The sequence below is a fragment of the Microtus oregoni genome, unplaced genomic scaffold (assembly GCF_018167655.1).
Source record: "Microtus oregoni isolate MIOR12 unplaced genomic scaffold, Mior012 000015F_ref0000493, whole genome shotgun sequence".
Taxonomy (NCBI): domain Eukaryota; kingdom Metazoa; phylum Chordata; class Mammalia; order Rodentia; family Cricetidae; genus Microtus; species Microtus oregoni.
This window is the reverse complement of record NW_024543074.1, coordinates 44,948,034-44,966,312: the sequence shown is the minus strand read 5'-3', so window position 1 is coordinate 44,966,312 and position 18,279 is coordinate 44,948,034. Positions and strand designations below refer to the sequence as shown.

Genomic DNA, 18,279 nt, shown 5'->3' with positions numbered 1-18,279 from the left:
CCCCCACATCCACACAAAAATAAATGTATTTTAAAAATCAGGGGAGGGGAGTAGAGTTGAAACAGGGTTTCTCAGGGTAGCCTCGGCTGTCCTAGAATTCACTCTGTAGAGGACCAGGCTCGCGCCTGAAATTTATAGAGATCAACCTGCTTCTGCCTCCCTCTGCTGCGATTAAAGGTGTACAACCAACACCCAGCCATATTAAAAACTTCAAGATACATTAAAGGGGAGAAGGAGGAGGGACAGAATACTAGGCCTCTCTGGGCTTCAGAGGCTAAGAACCCTGTAAGCCCTTCTTCAAGAGATGTACGGCTCTATGCACTATTCCATCCCATGGCAGATAAGACACAACCTGAGATCTCATGAACTCTCTCTGAATTCTGAGTTCTTTGTTTAAGCCTAGATAAAAGTAGGCTCTTTTTAAAAAAGCAGGTGCCAAGCTCAAAGATAGCAAAAAAAAAAAAAAAAAAACTCAAAAAAAGTCCATAAAGTACCATTTAAATGGTGTTATCATAGGCCACAAGGCCCTTTAAAAAAGAACCCACACAATCTTACACCACTAATCACACGCCAAAAGGGTTGCCTTGCCTACCCTTTGGCAAACTACCATCTTTCTACAAATCACCAGATCGGATTTCTGAATGCCAAGACCATGGTGCCAACATAACACATTATTTATCTTCCATGTTTCCCACAGCCCTTTGAGCGAATTCTAACCTTAAAAGTGTTAAGTCATAGGGTGCAGGAAGGCAAATGTAACCAGAATATATTATTATATACCTGCATGAAACTGTCAAAGAATAAATTAGCCAAGGATGAAGCTCAGTGGTAGAGACTCCACCTGAGTCACATGAGGTTTTGGGTTCAAGTGGGGAGGGGTGAACCAGTAACCATTTAATTGTTGAAGGTGCACTGGCATGCTTTAAGCATATACAGGCATCATTACTCTCAGTGGGTTATGAGGGCAAGGGGTAAAGTTGGATAGGAGAATATGGTTACACATGCCCAGACAGAGGAAGGAGGAAGGGGTAATTACTTTCAAAATACATTGTATATACACATAAAATTCTCAATGAATAGTTTCTTTTTTTTTTTTTTTGGTTTTTCGAGATAGGGTTTCTCTGTGGCTTTGGAGCCTGTCCTGGAACTAGCTCTGTAGACCAGGCTGGTCTCGAACTCACAGAGATCCGCCTACCTCTGCCTCCCGAGTGCTGGGATTAACGGCGTGCGCCACCATCGCCCGGCAATGAATAGTTTCTTAAAGAATAAGTTGATTTTTAAGGTTACAATGTCAAAAAAAGGACAATGTTCCCATTGAACAGATAATTTGGGGATGAAGAGAGGTTTCAAGACAGGGTTTCTGTGTAATCCTAGCTATCCCTGCTCTCTGTAGACCAGGTTGGACTGGAGAGATCCACCTGGCTCTGCCTCTAGAATGGTGGGATTAAAGGTGTGAGCCAACGCCACCCAGCATAATTTTTCATTCTACTCAGGACAGCCTCAGTTACCCTCCAGACAAAAACTGCCCACAAACATATCCCACAGCCCTGCCAATAGAACCTAAGGTCTCTGCTATTACAAGCCAACCCCTACAGCCACTCATAGCAACCAATATAATCCCTATAAAGCCTCCCAATCTTCCTACTTTACTAAAAACTTTTGCCACCTGCAATATACTGGGTCTTTTAACTGTCGCCTGTTTAGTAGAACTGCCCCAATCCACTTCACACTCCCAAGTCAAACAAATTCATCTTGACCTCTTAACTTAGTGGGCTTGGTTTAATTTCTACTTAATAATGGCAAACACAGCAAACACAATTTTAATTTTTAATCTAATTGCTTCCTGCTCTAAGACTGTTTTACAACCTGTAAGTCACAATTTATGAGTGAATCTAAAAAACAAACGTTAGGTCATTAACTGCAACTTGAACACTAGCATGTACTGCCATGCACACAGAGCAGGAACACACATGTGTACAAGCACAAATACACAAGAAGCTTAGACTCAATTGTGATATGCCTACATGTCTCAACGCAAAACCCTTAACAAGCCAAGCATGAAAGCACCCAACTTTCTTAGTGCTCAGGAGCAGGGGAGGTAGATGGCTGAGTTCAAGGCCACTGAGGTCTAAGTCACACGTGTTTCGACAAAGCAGCCTCTAGTCACAGGTGACTATTTGAATTTTACTGTAAATATGTAAAACTCAGTTCTTCAGACCCCACTGCCCACATTTCAAGAATTCAACACCTAAGTGGCCGACAATTTAATATAGAACACTTTGGTTAACAGGAATGGTTTTTTAATTAACTTTATTGTTTTATTTATGTGAGTGTTTTGTCTGGGCGTACATCTGTGCACCACCAGTGTGTCTGGTACTCTCAGAAGGCAGCATTGGATCCCTGGAATATTGATCTACACATTAATTTCTCTGAAGTAGGTTCATGTTTCTTTTAAAATCTACATCCTCCTTAATAGTACTAAGGTTAATATATATCTTTCCAAGAACAAAAAAAAAAATGTCTTTCAGAGGATGAAAGGCAGTGATGGGTAAGCCTTTGATACCAACACTCGGGAGGCAGAAACAGGTTGATCTCTGTGGATTCAAGGCCAGCCTGGTCTATAAAAACTAGTTCCAGCACAGCTAGGGTTGTTACACAGAAAACCCTGTCTTGAAAAATAAAAAGGCCAACTGGTAAATGGGCTTGCTACCAAACATGAGTTCTAACCCTGGGAACCAAACAGTAGAATAAAATTGATGCCACAAGTCTTACCTCCATATGCTTGCCATAGCATTCACAACATATTGTACAAATAAATGCCAAGTTTTACTTGTTTTGAGAGGTTGAAGGTCTTTGTTGTTGAGACAGATCTCACTATGTAGCACTGGCTAGCTTGTAACCGTATCAACCAAACTAGCCTCAAACTCAGGTCCACCTGCCTGTCCCCAAAGTGCTAACTAAAGTAAAGGTGTATGCCACCAAGCCCCACCAACTCAATTTTCTTTAACATGTTTTCCTTTCCCTTCTTTTTTTTTTTTTTTTTTTTGGTTGTTGTTGAGACAGGGATTCTGTATGTAGTCCTGGAACTCACTCTGTAGACTAGGTTGTCCTCGAACTCAGAAATCTGCCTGCCTCTGCCTCCCAAGTGCTGGGATTAAAAGCCACTACTACTAGCCAGCAGTTTTGTAATTTTGTTTTGGTTGGTTGGTTTTAGTTTTTTTGCGACAAGGTTTCTTTGTAGCTTTGGAGCCTGTTTTGCAACTTGCTCTGTAGTCCAGGTTGGGCTCAAACTTAGAGATCCCTCTCCCGAGTGCTGGGATTAAAGGTGGGCACCACTACCTCCTGGTAATTCTGCAATTTTTTAAAATGCCTTTCCCATCTTGAGCTATTCAATCTTTTTTTTTTTTTGATGTATGGAGACACACAATAAGAACTGTCCTCACAAATGCAAATCAAGACAACTTTAAGATACCACCTTACACCTGTCAGAATGGCTAAAATAAAAAACACCAATGATAGCCTTTGCTGGAGAGGTTGTGGAGAAAGGGGTACACTCACCCATTGCTGGTGGGAATGCAAACTTGTGCAACCACTCTGGAAAGCAGTGTTTCGGTTTCTCAGGAAATTCGGGATCAACCTACCCCTGGATCCAGCAATACCACTCTTGGGAATATACCCAAGAGAGGCCCTATCATACAACAAAAGTATATGCTCAACTATGTTCATGGCAGCATTGTTTGTAATAGCCAGAACCTGGAAACAACCTAGATGCCCTTCAACGGAAGAATGGATGAAGAAAGTATGGAATATATACATATTAGAGTATTACTCAGCAGTAAAAAACAAGGACTTCTTGAATTTTGCATACAAATGGATGGAAATAGAAAACACTATCCTGAGTGAGGTAAGCCAGACCCAAAAAGAGGAACGAACATGGGATGTACTCACTCATATTTGGTTTCTAGCCATAAATAAAGGACATTGAGCCTATAATTCATGTTCCTAGAGAAGCTAAATAAGGTGAATCCAAAGACAAACACATAGGCATCCTCAGGAATATTAACCTTCATCAGGCGATGAAAGGAGACAGAGACAGAGACCCACACGGGAGCACCGGACAGAAATCTCAAGGTCCAAATCAGGAGCAGAAGGAGACGGAGCACGAGCAAGGAACTCAGGACCACGAGGGGTGCACCCACACACTAAGACAATGGGGATGTTCTATTGGGATCTCACCAAGGCCAGCTGGCCTAGGTCTGAAAAAGCATGGGATAAATCCGGACTAGCTGAACATAGCGGACAATGAGGAATACTGAGAATTCAAGAACAATTGCAGTGGGTTTTTGATCCTACTGCACGTACTGGCTTTGTGGGAGCCTAGGCAGTTTGAATGCTCACCTTACGAGACCTGGATAGAGGTGGGCAGTCCTTGGGCTTCCCACAGGTCAGGGAACCCTGATTGCTCTTCGAGCAGATGAGGGGGGGGGGGACTTGATCGGGGGAGGGGGAGGGAAATGGGAAGCGGTTGTGGGGACGAGGCAGAAATCCTTAATAAATAAATTTAAAAAATAAATAAATAAAAAAAAAAAAGAACTGTCCTCACCTTCTTAAAAAGCATGTCACTAGTGGAACATCCTCCAGTAAGAACACCTATCTGTGAGCATCTCACACTATCCCTTGTTTTTTCATATGAAACACAGTACTCCATGAACTCTCACGTTCTAGAAGTTCTATATCAACACCAAGGACTGAGACATGCAGCATTTCCACTCTGCTATCAATATGGGTAATTTGAACATGCATGGACTCTACAACCAGTTACTATGAGCTTTCTAGCTGGGTAACTCCTGCGGCTTATCTGAATTGCAATTTACTTCTCTGCTATGGGGACAATTAAAGCATCTATCTCACTGCATTTGCTAAAGATTAAATCTGATTATCCACTTCTAAAGGACTCAAGTCACAGATTGGCACACCATAAATAATACTAGCTATTACAGATTCAAAAAGTCATAGACTAGGTTTCATATGTTTAAGTGTTTACTCTAAAATTGATTTCCCAAACTGTCCACTAAAATAGACACCCATCTTTCTTTAAAATTGACACTTGATCACATTAATTCTGTAAACAAAAAGGCCATTCAAGACAAGTTCTGATAAACAGCTAGTAAACTGCAACCCAGAATTCACCAGACAGCAAGCATGCACCCTTATTTTATATGCAAGAGTGTTCTACTTATACAGTATGTGCAACTCCACTACACCAAGTCAACCCTGCACAAATCCCTAGGAGCACTCACAACAGCTGGACAGTATTTTTCTCCCATTCCAAACTGCCATTACAGAAAACTAATTCACATTTAAGCTCAAGACCCTGTTATAAACTGTAAATCCTACAAACAAAAGCTCTAGGTAAGACATACTACTGGCCAAATACTCATGCATTTCAACAGGTTAATATGAATGAAGGCTGGAGAAGACCATTGGCTGTTCTTCCTGAGGACTGGAGTTCAATTCCCAACATCTACATGGTTGCTCATAACTGTCTGTAACTCCAGTTCCAGAGGATCTAACACCCTCACCCAGATATACATAAAAAGTAAATCTCTAAATAAAATTAGGAAAAAAAAGATAAACATCTACTGTTGCAGATTTACTTAAACAAAGGTATTGGAGTGCCCAGAAAACTTGGTAGCACATTAAAAATGTTACCTAACTTACTTTCTTCAACTGGCCTGGTAATGGATACTTCCTTAAAGAGTACTGTCCTAGCCTTAACCTCTAAAATGACAAAATGTTAACATCAAACAGACCACACAACTCAGATTTTAAGATCTGAAATTTCTAAACTGAGTGTGGTGGCATACCCCTTTACTCCCAGCACTCTGGGCCGACAGCCTGGTCTACAAAGTTAAGTTCTAGGACAGCAGGGTTATGTATAGAGATCCTATCTCAAAAAAAAAGAATCTGCAGTTCCTAAATTAATTCTTAGTAAGCTGTGCACATTTAAATAAAAGGAGTAGGGCCAGCAATATATAGCTCAGCATGAAATGAATGTCAAACCTGAGGACTAAGCTTAACTAATCTCACCTCACATGATTGACAGTCAACTCCCACCCTCCAAAGTGCACATATACACAGACACACAAAAATAAAACTACATAAATAAAAATGTAAGAGGGGCTGGAGAGATGGCTCTGCAATTGAAAGCACTATGCTGCTCTTGAAGAAGACCCAGGTTTGGTTCCCAACACCCACACAGCAGTTCAGAACTTTTTCTAACTCCAGTTCCAGGGAATCAGAAATCCACTTCTGGCCTCCAAGGGCACTGCATGAATGTTGCACAGACATATATACAGGCAAAACACCCATACACATTAAAAATAGATAAATTGTTTTTTTAATAGTGTGCAAATTTCCAGATTTAATTTTAGTGTCATTATAGTACAGTTAATAGAGCATTAATCAAAAATACAAAAGGGCCAGGTACAGCAGCTCATGACTATATCAGTGCTCAGGAACTTGAGGCAGAGGACAATCATGAATTTGAACCTGGACTTTCCTGGGTAACACAGCAAAACCCTGTCTCCAAGGAGAGAGAAATACAATACAAACAAAAAACAACAATAACAAAAAAAAAAAAAACCAGACCATTGGCAAACATTCTGTTATTATACTACTATTCTATGTACTAAGTAAGAAAAAGACAAGTCAGGCATACTTATGTATACCTGTGAATCCCTGTGCTCAGGAAGAGGAAGCTGTAAAATCAAAAACTCAATTCTTGGCTATATAAACCGTTCAATACCTGGGAGACATTGTGGCAGAGAGAACTAACTCTTCCAAGTTGTCCTCTGACCTCCACATGTATGCCAAAGCATGTATGCTCACACTACAAGCACAATACTAGAGCAAAAAAATAACTTAAATTTAAAACATCAGATTTACTGAAGTGCCCTTCATTTCTCTCATTGCTATCACACAAGAGGAAACCAAATACTACAGGAACTTCCTGGATATCTATTTTTCCAATATCCATTCTCACAAAGCCATTTTTTTTTTTGCCAGACAGGGTTTCTGTGTTATAGCCTACTTCTGCCTCTCGAGTGCTCGGACTAAAGCTTGTTTTGTGATTTTGGTTCTTTTTGTTTTTTGAGACGGTGTCTTTGTGTAGCCCTGGCCATCCTGAAACTTGCTCTGTAGACCAAGCTAGCCTCAAACTCAAAAGATCCTCCTGCCTCTGCCTAAGCCAGCACGACAGACTGCCAATCATATTTTTAAAAGCTGGATCACTTTCCATTATACCTACATGAAAAAGTTTAACAATCCCAAGCTTTGCCTCAAGATGAGCCATCCCATCCCCTCAATCTTTCAAGCTCTGCTTGCCTCACATTTTCCCATTTGCTGGAATAACTTTTCCTCCTCAAACCAACCATGGCCTAGATGTAAACTCCTACCCACCTTCCAGGTCACAAATGACATTCTGAGAGCACCCTCCCTGTTACACTCTCACTGTACTCTGTACTTTTCCACTGTGTTCTTCACCAGATAGTAACAGGATGCTCTTGTTTAGCATGTGGCATTTTCCATTACCATGCCTATGATGGCAAGACTATTTTGTTGCTCATCACAGTATCTCCAGTGTTTAACACATAACTACCAGTCACATGCACATATCTGCCTTAAAAAGGAGGTGAAAATACAAAGTCTGACTCAAGTAAATCCCAATTGGAAATGAAATACGTACATAAGTTTCATCTGCTTTTGCAGAATTAGTTCAACAAGAGTGTTAGACTGAAAAGAAGGTACATCTGACAGCCAAACATATGGGACCTATACCTTTATGCTTTCACATTAAAACAAAGCTGCAACACTCTTTGCATACTTAGGAGATCTAAATCCATTCATCCACAACCTCAAGCAAAGGCACTGTGCTTTCCTGCTCCCACTGTTAGGTCAAGTCTCTAGCACAAAAAAATCTGTTGATCGGGCTGGAGAGGTGGCTCAGAGGTTAAGAGCACTGACTGCTCTTCCAGAGGTCCTGAGTTCAATTCCCAGCAACCACATGGTGGCTCACAGCCATCTATAATGAGATCTGGTGCCCTCTTCTGGCATGTAAACATACATGAAAGGAATGTTGTATATATAATAAATAAATCTTTAAAAAAAAAAATCTGTTGATCAAATGCTTAACAGAGTACTTAAATGAAACCAGCATGGTAGTGCACACCTAGGATTCCAGCACTCAGGATTCTCAAGTTCTGCAGAACTTCAAAGCCAGCCTGAGAAAGAGGCCTCAAAAAGAAAATTAAGCTGGGTGTGATGGTGCACACCTTCATTCAATTCAAGCACTCAGGAGGCAGAGGGCAGTGGATTTCTAAAAGTTGAGGCCAGTCTGGTTCACACAGTGAGTTCCAGGACAGCCAGAGCTATGTAGATAGACCCTGTCTAAAGAATAAATAAAAGGAAGGAGAGGAGGAAAGAAAATTACTTGTGTCGCTACGAAGGAAAATACCTGAGAAACAAGGCAAAGGAATGATTTCTGTGCTACCTAACGACAATCACAAGGTCTATCTAATCACTTATTCAGTCTTTATGCAAGCTTAAACTGCCATAAGGAAAACAACTAGTTTCAGATAATTTTTTTTTTTTGCTTCATTTTTCGAGACAGGGTTTCTCTGTAGCTTTGGAGCCTGTCCTGAACTAGCTCTTGTAGACCAGGCTGGCCTCAAACCCACAGAGATCCCCTGCCTCTGACTCCTGAGTGCTGGGATTAAAGGCACATGCCACCACCATCTGGCAGTTTTAGATAGTTAAACTTCTGCCACAGCTGCTAAGAGACAGCACGTTAAAGTACTCTAAAGGAAAGACAGGAACACTGCTTCCCAAGCCATGTCTCTCCTTCCCCCAGTTAAAATATATTTAATTCTAGGCAGATGAGAACCTGGAAACCGGGCGGTGGTGGCACACGCCTTTAATCCCAGCACTTGGGAGGCAGAGGCAGGCGGATGTCTGTGAGTTCGAGGCCAGCCTGGTCTACAAGAGCTAGTGCCAGGACAGGCTCCAAAGCTACAGAGAAACCCTGTCTCGAAAAACTAAAAAAAGAGAACCTGGAAACCAGATTTTTCAGTCTGTTAAAATTTTCTTCGGACCAGGCAGTGGTGATGCAAGACTTTAATCCCAGCCCTTAGGGGGCAGAGGCAGGAGGATCTCTGAGTTTGAGGTTAGCATGGTCTGCAGAGCAAATTCTAGGACAGGCTCCAAAGTTACAGAGAAACCATCTCAAAAAAAAAAAAAGGCATTAGGAGGATGAGTTTCAGAGATAAGGGAAAACCCAGAGGTACTGTCTACCTTAGTTAATACTAAAATGCAATGCATAGAAGCAAAAAAATTTTTGGTATTTCGACACAGGGTTTCTCTGCTGTGAACTTGCTCTGTAGATCAGGCTGGCCTCGAACTCAAAAAGATCCACCTGTCTCTGCCTCCCAATTTCTGGGATTAAAGGCATGAGCTACCATCACCCAGTGAAGCAAAATTTTTAATACTTTTCAAAATGCAGTACATAATATACCTCTGTAGAATATACAAATCAGAATACCTAATTTAAAATAGGCAAATGGGGGCTGGAGAGATGGTTCAAAGTTTAAGAGCACTGGATGCTCTTCCAGGGTCCGGAGTTCAATTCCCCACAACCACGTGGTGGCTCACAACCATCTATAATGAGATCTGGTGCAGCCTTCTGGCCTGCAGGCAGAACACTATATACATAATAAATAAATCCAAGGGCTGGAGAGAAGGCTCAGCAGTTAAGAGCACTACGTGCTCTTCCAAAAGTCCTAAGTTCAATTCCCAGCAGCCACATTATGGTTCACAACCATCTGTAATGAGGTCTGGTGCATTCTTCTGGCCTGCAGATATACATGCAATGCAGACAGAACACTGCACACTTAATAAACCTTTATAAAAAAATCATCTATAAAATCATTAGAAACAATCTCTATTAAAAAATCTAAAAAGCAGCCGGGCGATGGTGGCGCACGCCTTTAATCCCAGCACTCGGGAGGCAGAGGCAGGCGGATCTCTGTGAGTTCGAGACCAGCCTGGTCTACAGAGCTAGTTCCAGGACAGGCTCCAAAGCCACAGAAAAACCCTGTCTCGAAAAAACCAAAAAAAAAAAAAAAAAATCTGAAAAGCCCCCCGAAAATTGGGTCGGGTAATGGTGGTGTGCACCTTTAATCCCAGCAGAGGCACAGGCAGGCAGATCACCTGTCTATACAGTGAGTTCCAGGATAAGCAGGGCTACACAACAAGTCCTCTCAAAAAACAAACATGACAAAATGGGAAACAAAACTTAACACTTAACGGGCAATGGGGGGGTGGTGAGCAAAATGTTCGAAAACTGATTTTTGATAATGGTCCCAGAGCTTTGTGGCACTAAAAACTTGAGGACAGGGTGGCAATAGTTTAGTTGGTAGAGTGCTTGCTTAGTATGCATGAAGCCCTGGATTCAATGGTATATACCTGTCCATGTGGGAGGTAGAAGTAGGAGAATCAAGAGTTCAAAGTCATTCTCAGACACAAAGACAAAATGATCATAGGACAGCCATAAGAAACCTATCACAGGGCTGGAGAGATGGCTCAGAGGTTAGGAGCATTGCCTGCTCTTCCAAAGGTCCTGAGTTCAATTCCCAGCAACCACATGGTGGCTCACAACCATCTGTAATGAGATCTGTGCCCTCTTCTAGCCTGCGGGCATATACACAAACAGAATATTGTATACATAATAAATAAATAAATATTTAAAAAAAAAAGAAACCTATCACAAAACACTGGGCGATGGCGGTGTATGCCTTTAATCCCACTCGGGAAGCAGTAGAAGGTGGATCTCGGTGTCTACAAAGTGAGTTCCTGGACAGCCAGGGTTACAAAGAGAAACCCTATCTCAAATAAATAAATAAATACACCCTTGAGATGGAACAATGAAGCGGGACTGTGAACTCAGTAGTAACAGCTTCTTCAAAAGTTTGTCTAAGCCAGGCAGTGGTGGCGCACGCCTTTAATCCCAGCACTCAGGAGGCAGAGGCAGGCGGATCTCTGTGAGTTCTAGGCCAGCCTGGTCTACAAGAGCTAGTACCAGGACAGGCTCCAAAGCTACAGAGAAACCCTGTCTCAAAAAACTTAAAAAAAAAAAAAACCTAAAGTTTGTCTAAATGGAATTCAATAGATCAAGTTATCTTTTTAACACACCTGTAATCCCAGATATTAGAAGACAAAGGAAGGATTAACAAATGCGAGGTCATCCTAAACTACATAGAGAATTTGTCCTTTAAGAAAAAAGCCATTACATATATTGAAAAAGACAGGCTCCCTTTTACTCCAACAAAAAATAGCCTAGATGAGTCATCTTTTTTGGAGATTTGTCTACACTGGTCCCATAACTTCGAGTAAGTTCTAGTCAAAGTGAGCCCTTGAGTCATGCATTAACAATTGCGGCCGGCACCAGGCTGAAATTCATTAGCATGAGAAAGTGCAACGCTGATAAGAACAAGGTGAGCAGATTGGGCAAAAGACCCAACTAACTCGATATCCAGAAACTGGGACAAGGAGCTGGAACACTACTATCAAGGAAATAGATTTTACTAAGTAAATCTCTTATGTATATTGGCCACCCCAATGGCGAACTGCCGAGAAGAGGAGCCTGAGCTCTAGGAGCCACATCTTCCGGACGCCACCCCGCCCCCACTCACGTGGGGCTCAGGCCGCTTCCCCGTTCGGTAGCCACAATCTATTCAAGTTAACTTTTATTAAACGTTTTCGCTGTGCAAAATTAGCACCTCCTTTGGTTCTAACAAAGCTCAGCAAGCCCTGGACCCTAGTTTCAGGTCTACCCCCCAAAAGTGAGGGGAGGGCACTTCATCCAACAGTCTCAGACCTGCCTTCCCTCCCTTTCAGTTCCTACTCGTGCCCTCCGCCGACCCGAGAACCGGCTCAAAGCCTTCGTTTGACCCGCGGGAAAGGCCTCGCGCCTAGCGCAGGCCCAGACTCTGAAGCAGGTGGCAGCCACGAGCGAGCCGGCAATCGGCGGGGGTCTCCTGCGGACCCTCAAGTGGAAAGCGAGGCGACCCCGGCGGCCAGGCCCACACTTACGGCGTGCAGCGGTCGCTATACTCATTAGCGATTGTCTCAATGCCGCCGGCGCGGGCCACAGCGACATAGCAGCTCTGAAAGCCCAGGTCTATGCCCACCACCGACATGGCGCCGGCTACAGCTCGGGCTCGGGCCCAGGGCCGGCCGCCGACACTGCACACGGACCCCGGCGGGGTTGGCGCGTGGAAAGAGCGAGCCTCGTGGGCTGACGGGGCACCGAGGAGAGGCGGGCGAAGCCGGACGGCCGCCCACGGGGATGCTTGGGTGCTTGAAGAAGACGAGCCTCCGCCGCTCAGGCCGGCTCCGGCTCCGCGGCAGCAGAGGAGGCGCCGGTCGCGGGGGCGGAGAAGATCTCGAAGGCTCTCGTTGCGACAGGAGCAGAGCTGCAGCGCGAGAGTTGCGCAGGAACGAAATGTTCTCGCGAGACCCCAGCTCCGACGATTTTCCTCCCGAGGCTCCTCCCCCAGAGTCGGAGGGATGGCGTCACGTCCTGGCACAGGAAACTTGGGAGGAAGTGAGAGGACGAAGACTGTGGGACGCGTAGGTATCAACGGAGCCTGCGCAGAGAAGCACGGCGAGCTGTAGCGCGCCTGCCTTCCTGAAGTAGGCGTGCGGGAGTGAGACAATACTTCTGAGGGCCGCGTTAGGCCCACTTCCGCTGTGTCGCGGCCTCCAGGAGGAACTTCCGGCGGTGGCTTCGCAACAGGCCCTCCTTGCATTTTAATGAGGCCCGGCTGTGAATGCGAGCTAATCCTCCAGTTCCTGAGGGTCCTCCGTTTCAGACTGGCTTCACGTGAAGCCCATTGAGGGTTAGACAAGCGGTAACCAAGAAGAACCCACTCTTTCAGCCTGCTTTTAACCTCTCACTTCCTTAGGTCAAATGAGGGCCTGTTCAGTCACGTCCCCGAACTGGAAATAAGGGGCCAGAAAACACGCTCCGTGGACCTGAAGGTCTGCTGAGACCAGTGGCAAATTTGCATGACTCTAATCCGTAGATAGCACTGGGGGGCGGCTGACAAATCTCAAGCAGGCCAGCCTCCAAGGATGACCTTGCAATTCTAAAGCCCTTGTCTCTACTAGCCTAGGTTTGAGATTACGGGCACGTCCCACTACACCTGTGTTAAACTGAAGAATCTTAAACTGGAGTGACCGCCATTTTAACTAGGGAGTTACCGAGCGTTAGAGAAGAGCCTAGCATTTCTGATAATAGGCCTAGAGAGAGTGTAATCTTGAGCCTCCCGGTTTCCGGTTATTTTGAGGCTGGGGATATAACAGTGGTAGACTTGCATGCTTAAAGCCTTGGCTTGGATCCGAAACACCACAAAATTGTAAGAATTTTGAAGTTTCGCCTATTTGTGACTTTTTTTTTTTAAGAGATTGCATTACAGCATGTAAGCCTCAATAAAATGTGGGTCAGAGGCTGGAGAGATGGTTAAGAATACTTAAAGTGAGCTGGGCGGTGGTGGCCCATGCCTTTAATCCCAGCACACGGGAGGCAGAGGGAGGTGGATCTCTGTGAAACCATAAAGACTTTGAATCCCACCACCCGCAAGCTAGACACGCTCTCACCCACGCCTGTATTCCAGAACACATCAGGCCAGAGACAAGGTTAACCGGAGGGGCTCTCTGACTACCAGCCTAGTCCACAAAACTAGAACTTCCGGTTCAGAGAGAGAGACCCTGCGTCCAAAAATTCCATCGGAGGGGGACAGACAACCCCTGTTGTCTCTAAGCCTCAGTGCAACAGCCCCCACTTTGACACGGGCACGCGCACTCAGACACCCTGGAGTAGCCCTCTCAGGAGAGGCGCTAAGCCAAGGGATGCTAGTAAAAGGTGATGAGTAAAGAGTTAATAACATGAAAGCCGCAGCCCCTGAAGTCTCCATGCAGCAAGAAGAGACACCGGCCAGGAGTTAAGAGCAGGAAGGCTCCAGACCAGGGATCAACATGTCAGAACTGCCGGCAGGGATACCAACACAGTAAGGACTCCCCAGAACACTGGCACAGTCTCCACTCCGTTGTTCTGATTTAAGTTCGATTCTGATCCTGTAAGAGGTTGGTCTCCCCTTTCTTTCATTTCACCTAGATCAGTCCTGATCTAATAACAATGAGAAGCTATATGCGCAAAATGGTGGAGACAAGGAAGGCTTTTCACAAAAGAAAAAGGCCATGGTATAGTGGTAAAAACTAGCAATAGATATTTAGATATTTAGTATGGTTGGAAGACTAGAGTAAGTTTTGCTTTTTATTACATTTACCTGTCTATGTATGTATTTGCCATGGTACGAATGTAAAGATTAGAGGACAACTTGAAGTTCTTAGCTCTCTCTTTCCACTGTGGGTTCCAGGCATTGAACTCAGGTCATCAGGCTTGGGGAGTGCCTTTACATGCTGAGTTCCCTCCCCATCCTGTACACTGTAAGGTCTACAGCAAGGTTTGTATTGCTAGAGGACAAATCCAAGAAAGAGCAATCACTCAAAAAGCAAATGTCCAAGAAAATAAAGGACATTACCATCACTCTTTGAAGGAAAAGGCTCTCTGAACTTATTGCTGCCTCTGGAGGCATTTCATTCCCTAGTAACCAAACACTGCCAACTTTCAATTTGCCAGTTACCAGAAGGTTCTCCACACATAAGCTAAAGACAATTATTAGATGCTACCTGGAAAGGGTGGTAGGGTTAAATGGAGAAAAGAAAAGCCTTTAGAAAAACGAGAACAAGCTGGGTATAGTGATGCGCACCTGTAATCCCAGCAGATAGAAGGCTGAGGCAAAAGAATCAAGATCAAGATTAACCTTAGCTACGTAGTTAAAGGACAGACAGGGCTACATGAGACCTTAAAGAAAAAGTGAGATATTCAAAATAGCCAAAAGGAACAGGGCACAGTTGTACGTGCCTGTAACCCCACACTCAAGAGATAGAAGCAGGAGGATCAGACTGGATCTAGAATAACAATAAATTCAAGACCAATTTGGATAATATGAGACAGTCTCATAAGAAAATGATAGCCAGGCCAGACAATGGTCATGTACACCTTTAATCCCAGCACTCAGGAGGCAGAAGCAGGCAGATCTCTGAGTTCGAGGCCAGCCTGGTCTACAGAGTGCGTACCAGGACAGGTTCCAAAACTAAAGAAAAACACTTTATTTAAAAAAATGAAGGGGCTGGAGAGAGGGCTCAGTGGTTAAGAGCATTCCTGCTATTCCAGAGGTCCTGTGTTCAATTCCCAGCAACCACATGGTGGCTCACAACCATTTGTAATGAGGTCTGGTGCCCTCTTCTGGCCAGCAGACATACACACAGACAGAATATTGTATACATAATAAATAAATATTTTTTAAACAAAGGAAGAAAACTATAGCCATCTGGGCAGTAATGGCCAGTTCCAGGAAAAGCTCCAAAGCTACAGAGATTTAAAAAAAAAAAAAAAAAGCCGTGGCAGTAAACACCTTTAATCCCAGCACTCGGGAGGCAGAGGCAGGCAGATCTCTGTGAGTTTGAGGCCAGCCTGGTCTACAAAAATTTGTTCCTGGACAGCTAGGGCTATACTGAGAAACTGTCTTGGAGGAAAAAAAAAAGCAGAAATAATCTGAATGTCCAAAAATGGTTCAGTGGGATTTGTTGTTGCTGTTTTTTAGTACTGGGGGTTAAACCTAGGACTTTGCATAGTAAATGGATTTTTTGAGTATTCCATACACCTATACATACATGAAATATTTAGCCTTGATTTAAAAAATGAAACTAAACTGGTTATGGTAGCATACACCTTTTATTGTAACACTCAATCTCTGAGACTTCAAGGCCAGCAAGATCTACGTAGTGAGACCCTGTCTCTTTTCGCCTGGGCTATCCTGGAACTCAGACGCAAACCATGCTGGCCTTGAACTCAGACCCACCTGAGATCTGCCTGCCTGCCTCCCAAGCACTGGGATAAAAGGCATGCACCACCACTCCCAACCCTATAAGAGCTCTTAACAACAGAGTAATCTGTATAGCCTTACATCTTTTTCAATTTATTTATGTGTATGGCTATTTTGCCTGCATATATATATATATATACACACATATATATTCACCATTTACATATACACATGGGTAAGTATATAAATATGTACACCATATGTATGCAGTACCCACAGAGGCCAAAAGAGGGTGTCAGAATCCCAGAACTGGAGTTACAGATGGTTGTGAGCTGCCAGTGGGTGTGGAGATTCAAACCCTGGTCCTCTGGAAGAACAGCCAGTGTCCTTAACCACTGAGTCTTCTTTCCAACCACATGTTACGTAACTTTATGACAATTTTTAGAAGGTTGAAGAAGTCAGGCTGGCATGGTGTAATACACCTATTGGTCCAGCTGCTTGGAAAGTTAAGTCAAAAGTTTCTTTGAGGGGGGCTGGAGAGATGACTCAGTGGTTGAGAACACTGGCTGCTCTTCCTGAGGTCCTGAGTTCAATTCTCAGCAACCACATGGTGGCTCACAACCATCTGTAATGAGATCTGGTGCCCTCTCTGGGGAGTAGGCATATATGAAGACAGAACACTGTATACATAATAAATAAAAATATTAAAAAAAAAGAAGAAGAAAAAAGTTTCTTTGAGGGCTGGAGGGATAGATGTTCAGGGGAGAACAGGGTTGTACTATGCAACCCTGGCTAGCTTGGAACTCACTATGTAGACAGTGCTGGCCTTGAACTCATAGGTCTGTCTGCCTCTGCCCTACAAGTGCTGGGTTTATGTGCAGACAGCACAATTACTGGTGAGACCTTATCATAAAAACAAACAAAAAGGATCCCTTTGATCCAAGAGTTCAATGCTAGCCCTCTAACACGGTAAAACACATCTCAAAAAACAAAATTAGCTAATCTTTTTTCAAGGTTGGCCTTAACCTTGCTACCTCCAATTTTTCTCCTTCTATAAGAGGAGAGACATAGCCCCTATGACTGTGTTGGTTTTACTTATGGTAGAGTCATTTCTCATCTTTTTGTGTAATTAAGTGCTGGACAGAGTTCAGGCTGCCTTGCCCAAAGTGTCCTACCAATCTGAAAGATTTGCTGACCTTTCATTCCAGCTCCTGGGAAGCAGGGCAAGAGGATCTTTGTGAGTTCAAGGCCAACCTGGTCTACCTAGTGAGTTCCAGGTCAACTAACCAAAGCTATGAAGTAAGTCTATTTCAGTTAAAGAAGAGGAGAGGTTGTGATTCTCTCTGCTCCTTCTATTAAAAGGCTTCTCCAGCCTTTGGCTAAATCACTAAAAGAAAAAAAAAATGCTTTGTACCTCACCTGCCTTGTTGGCCCTAGCACTGTTTTCTATTTAAAATGCCACAGCCCATGCTGGCTGTGGTGGTGAATGCCTTAAATCCCAGCACTTGGAAGGAAGAGGCTGAAGAATCTCTGTTGAGTCTGAGGCCATCCTGGTCTACAAAGTGACCAGCCAGGACTATTACATAGACGCTTTGTTTCTAAAAAATAAAATAAATAAATAAAAATTAAAAAAAGAAAGGAAGGAAGAAAATAAAAGAGAGTTACAGCCCTATCAATCTTTTTAAACTATTTGTTTTTCTCAAAATAAAATATAGCATTGGTCACAGAGTACTCATCCTGCTAAAAATAGTTTCCTGGATCATCAAACTTATAGCTCAAGAGGCTATTCTTGGATATTTAAATACACAAAGTCAAGAAAAGTTATTTGAGAATTGTGAAGAATCTGAATGGCAGTGTTCCCAGAGTCTCAACTGCACAGCAGTGGCGTTCCTGGACCTGTGGCGCTAGAGGCGCTGTGATTGAAGCACAAGGGTTTTTCATTCAATAAGCATCTTGGGTATTTTAGAAATGGGAAGTTATCTGGTGTTTTCTCTGGTACAGGTTAGTTCTGATTAAACTTAGCCCTAAGCAATTACCTATGATGCTTGTTTAGTTTTAAATACACAGCATTCATAAGCAACCCACCAAGAGCCTAAAGGTTCTTAGTCAATTGAGAACTCATAATTCCTCTCTACCAGGTGATCACTGGAATCATGGCCTTTGGTCTATCACTGTGTCCTCATGAAGCTCCATGCTTGAGTACTGATAGATAGTCTTCTAGTCTCCCCCATCTCACATTGAGTTGAACAAAGAAACTCTTTGTTCTTAAATT

General features: G+C 43.5%; 1 protein-coding gene across 1 annotated transcript in view; it reads right to left on the bottom strand.

The window, feature by feature from the left end:
• The window catches only part of Hspa4 (heat shock protein family A (Hsp70) member 4), a 50,068-nt gene extending 37,534 nt beyond the window's left edge, over positions 1 to 12,534 (bottom strand). Inside the window, exon 1 of the mRNA XM_041664477.1 lies at positions 12,148 to 12,534. Within this exon, the coding sequence (XP_041520411.1) occupies positions 12,148 to 12,254 (107 nt within the window). The 5' untranslated portion in view covers positions 12,255 to 12,534. The remainder of the gene's footprint in view (positions 1 to 12,147) is intronic.
• Between the last annotated feature and the right edge of the window lie 5,745 nt (positions 12,535 to 18,279).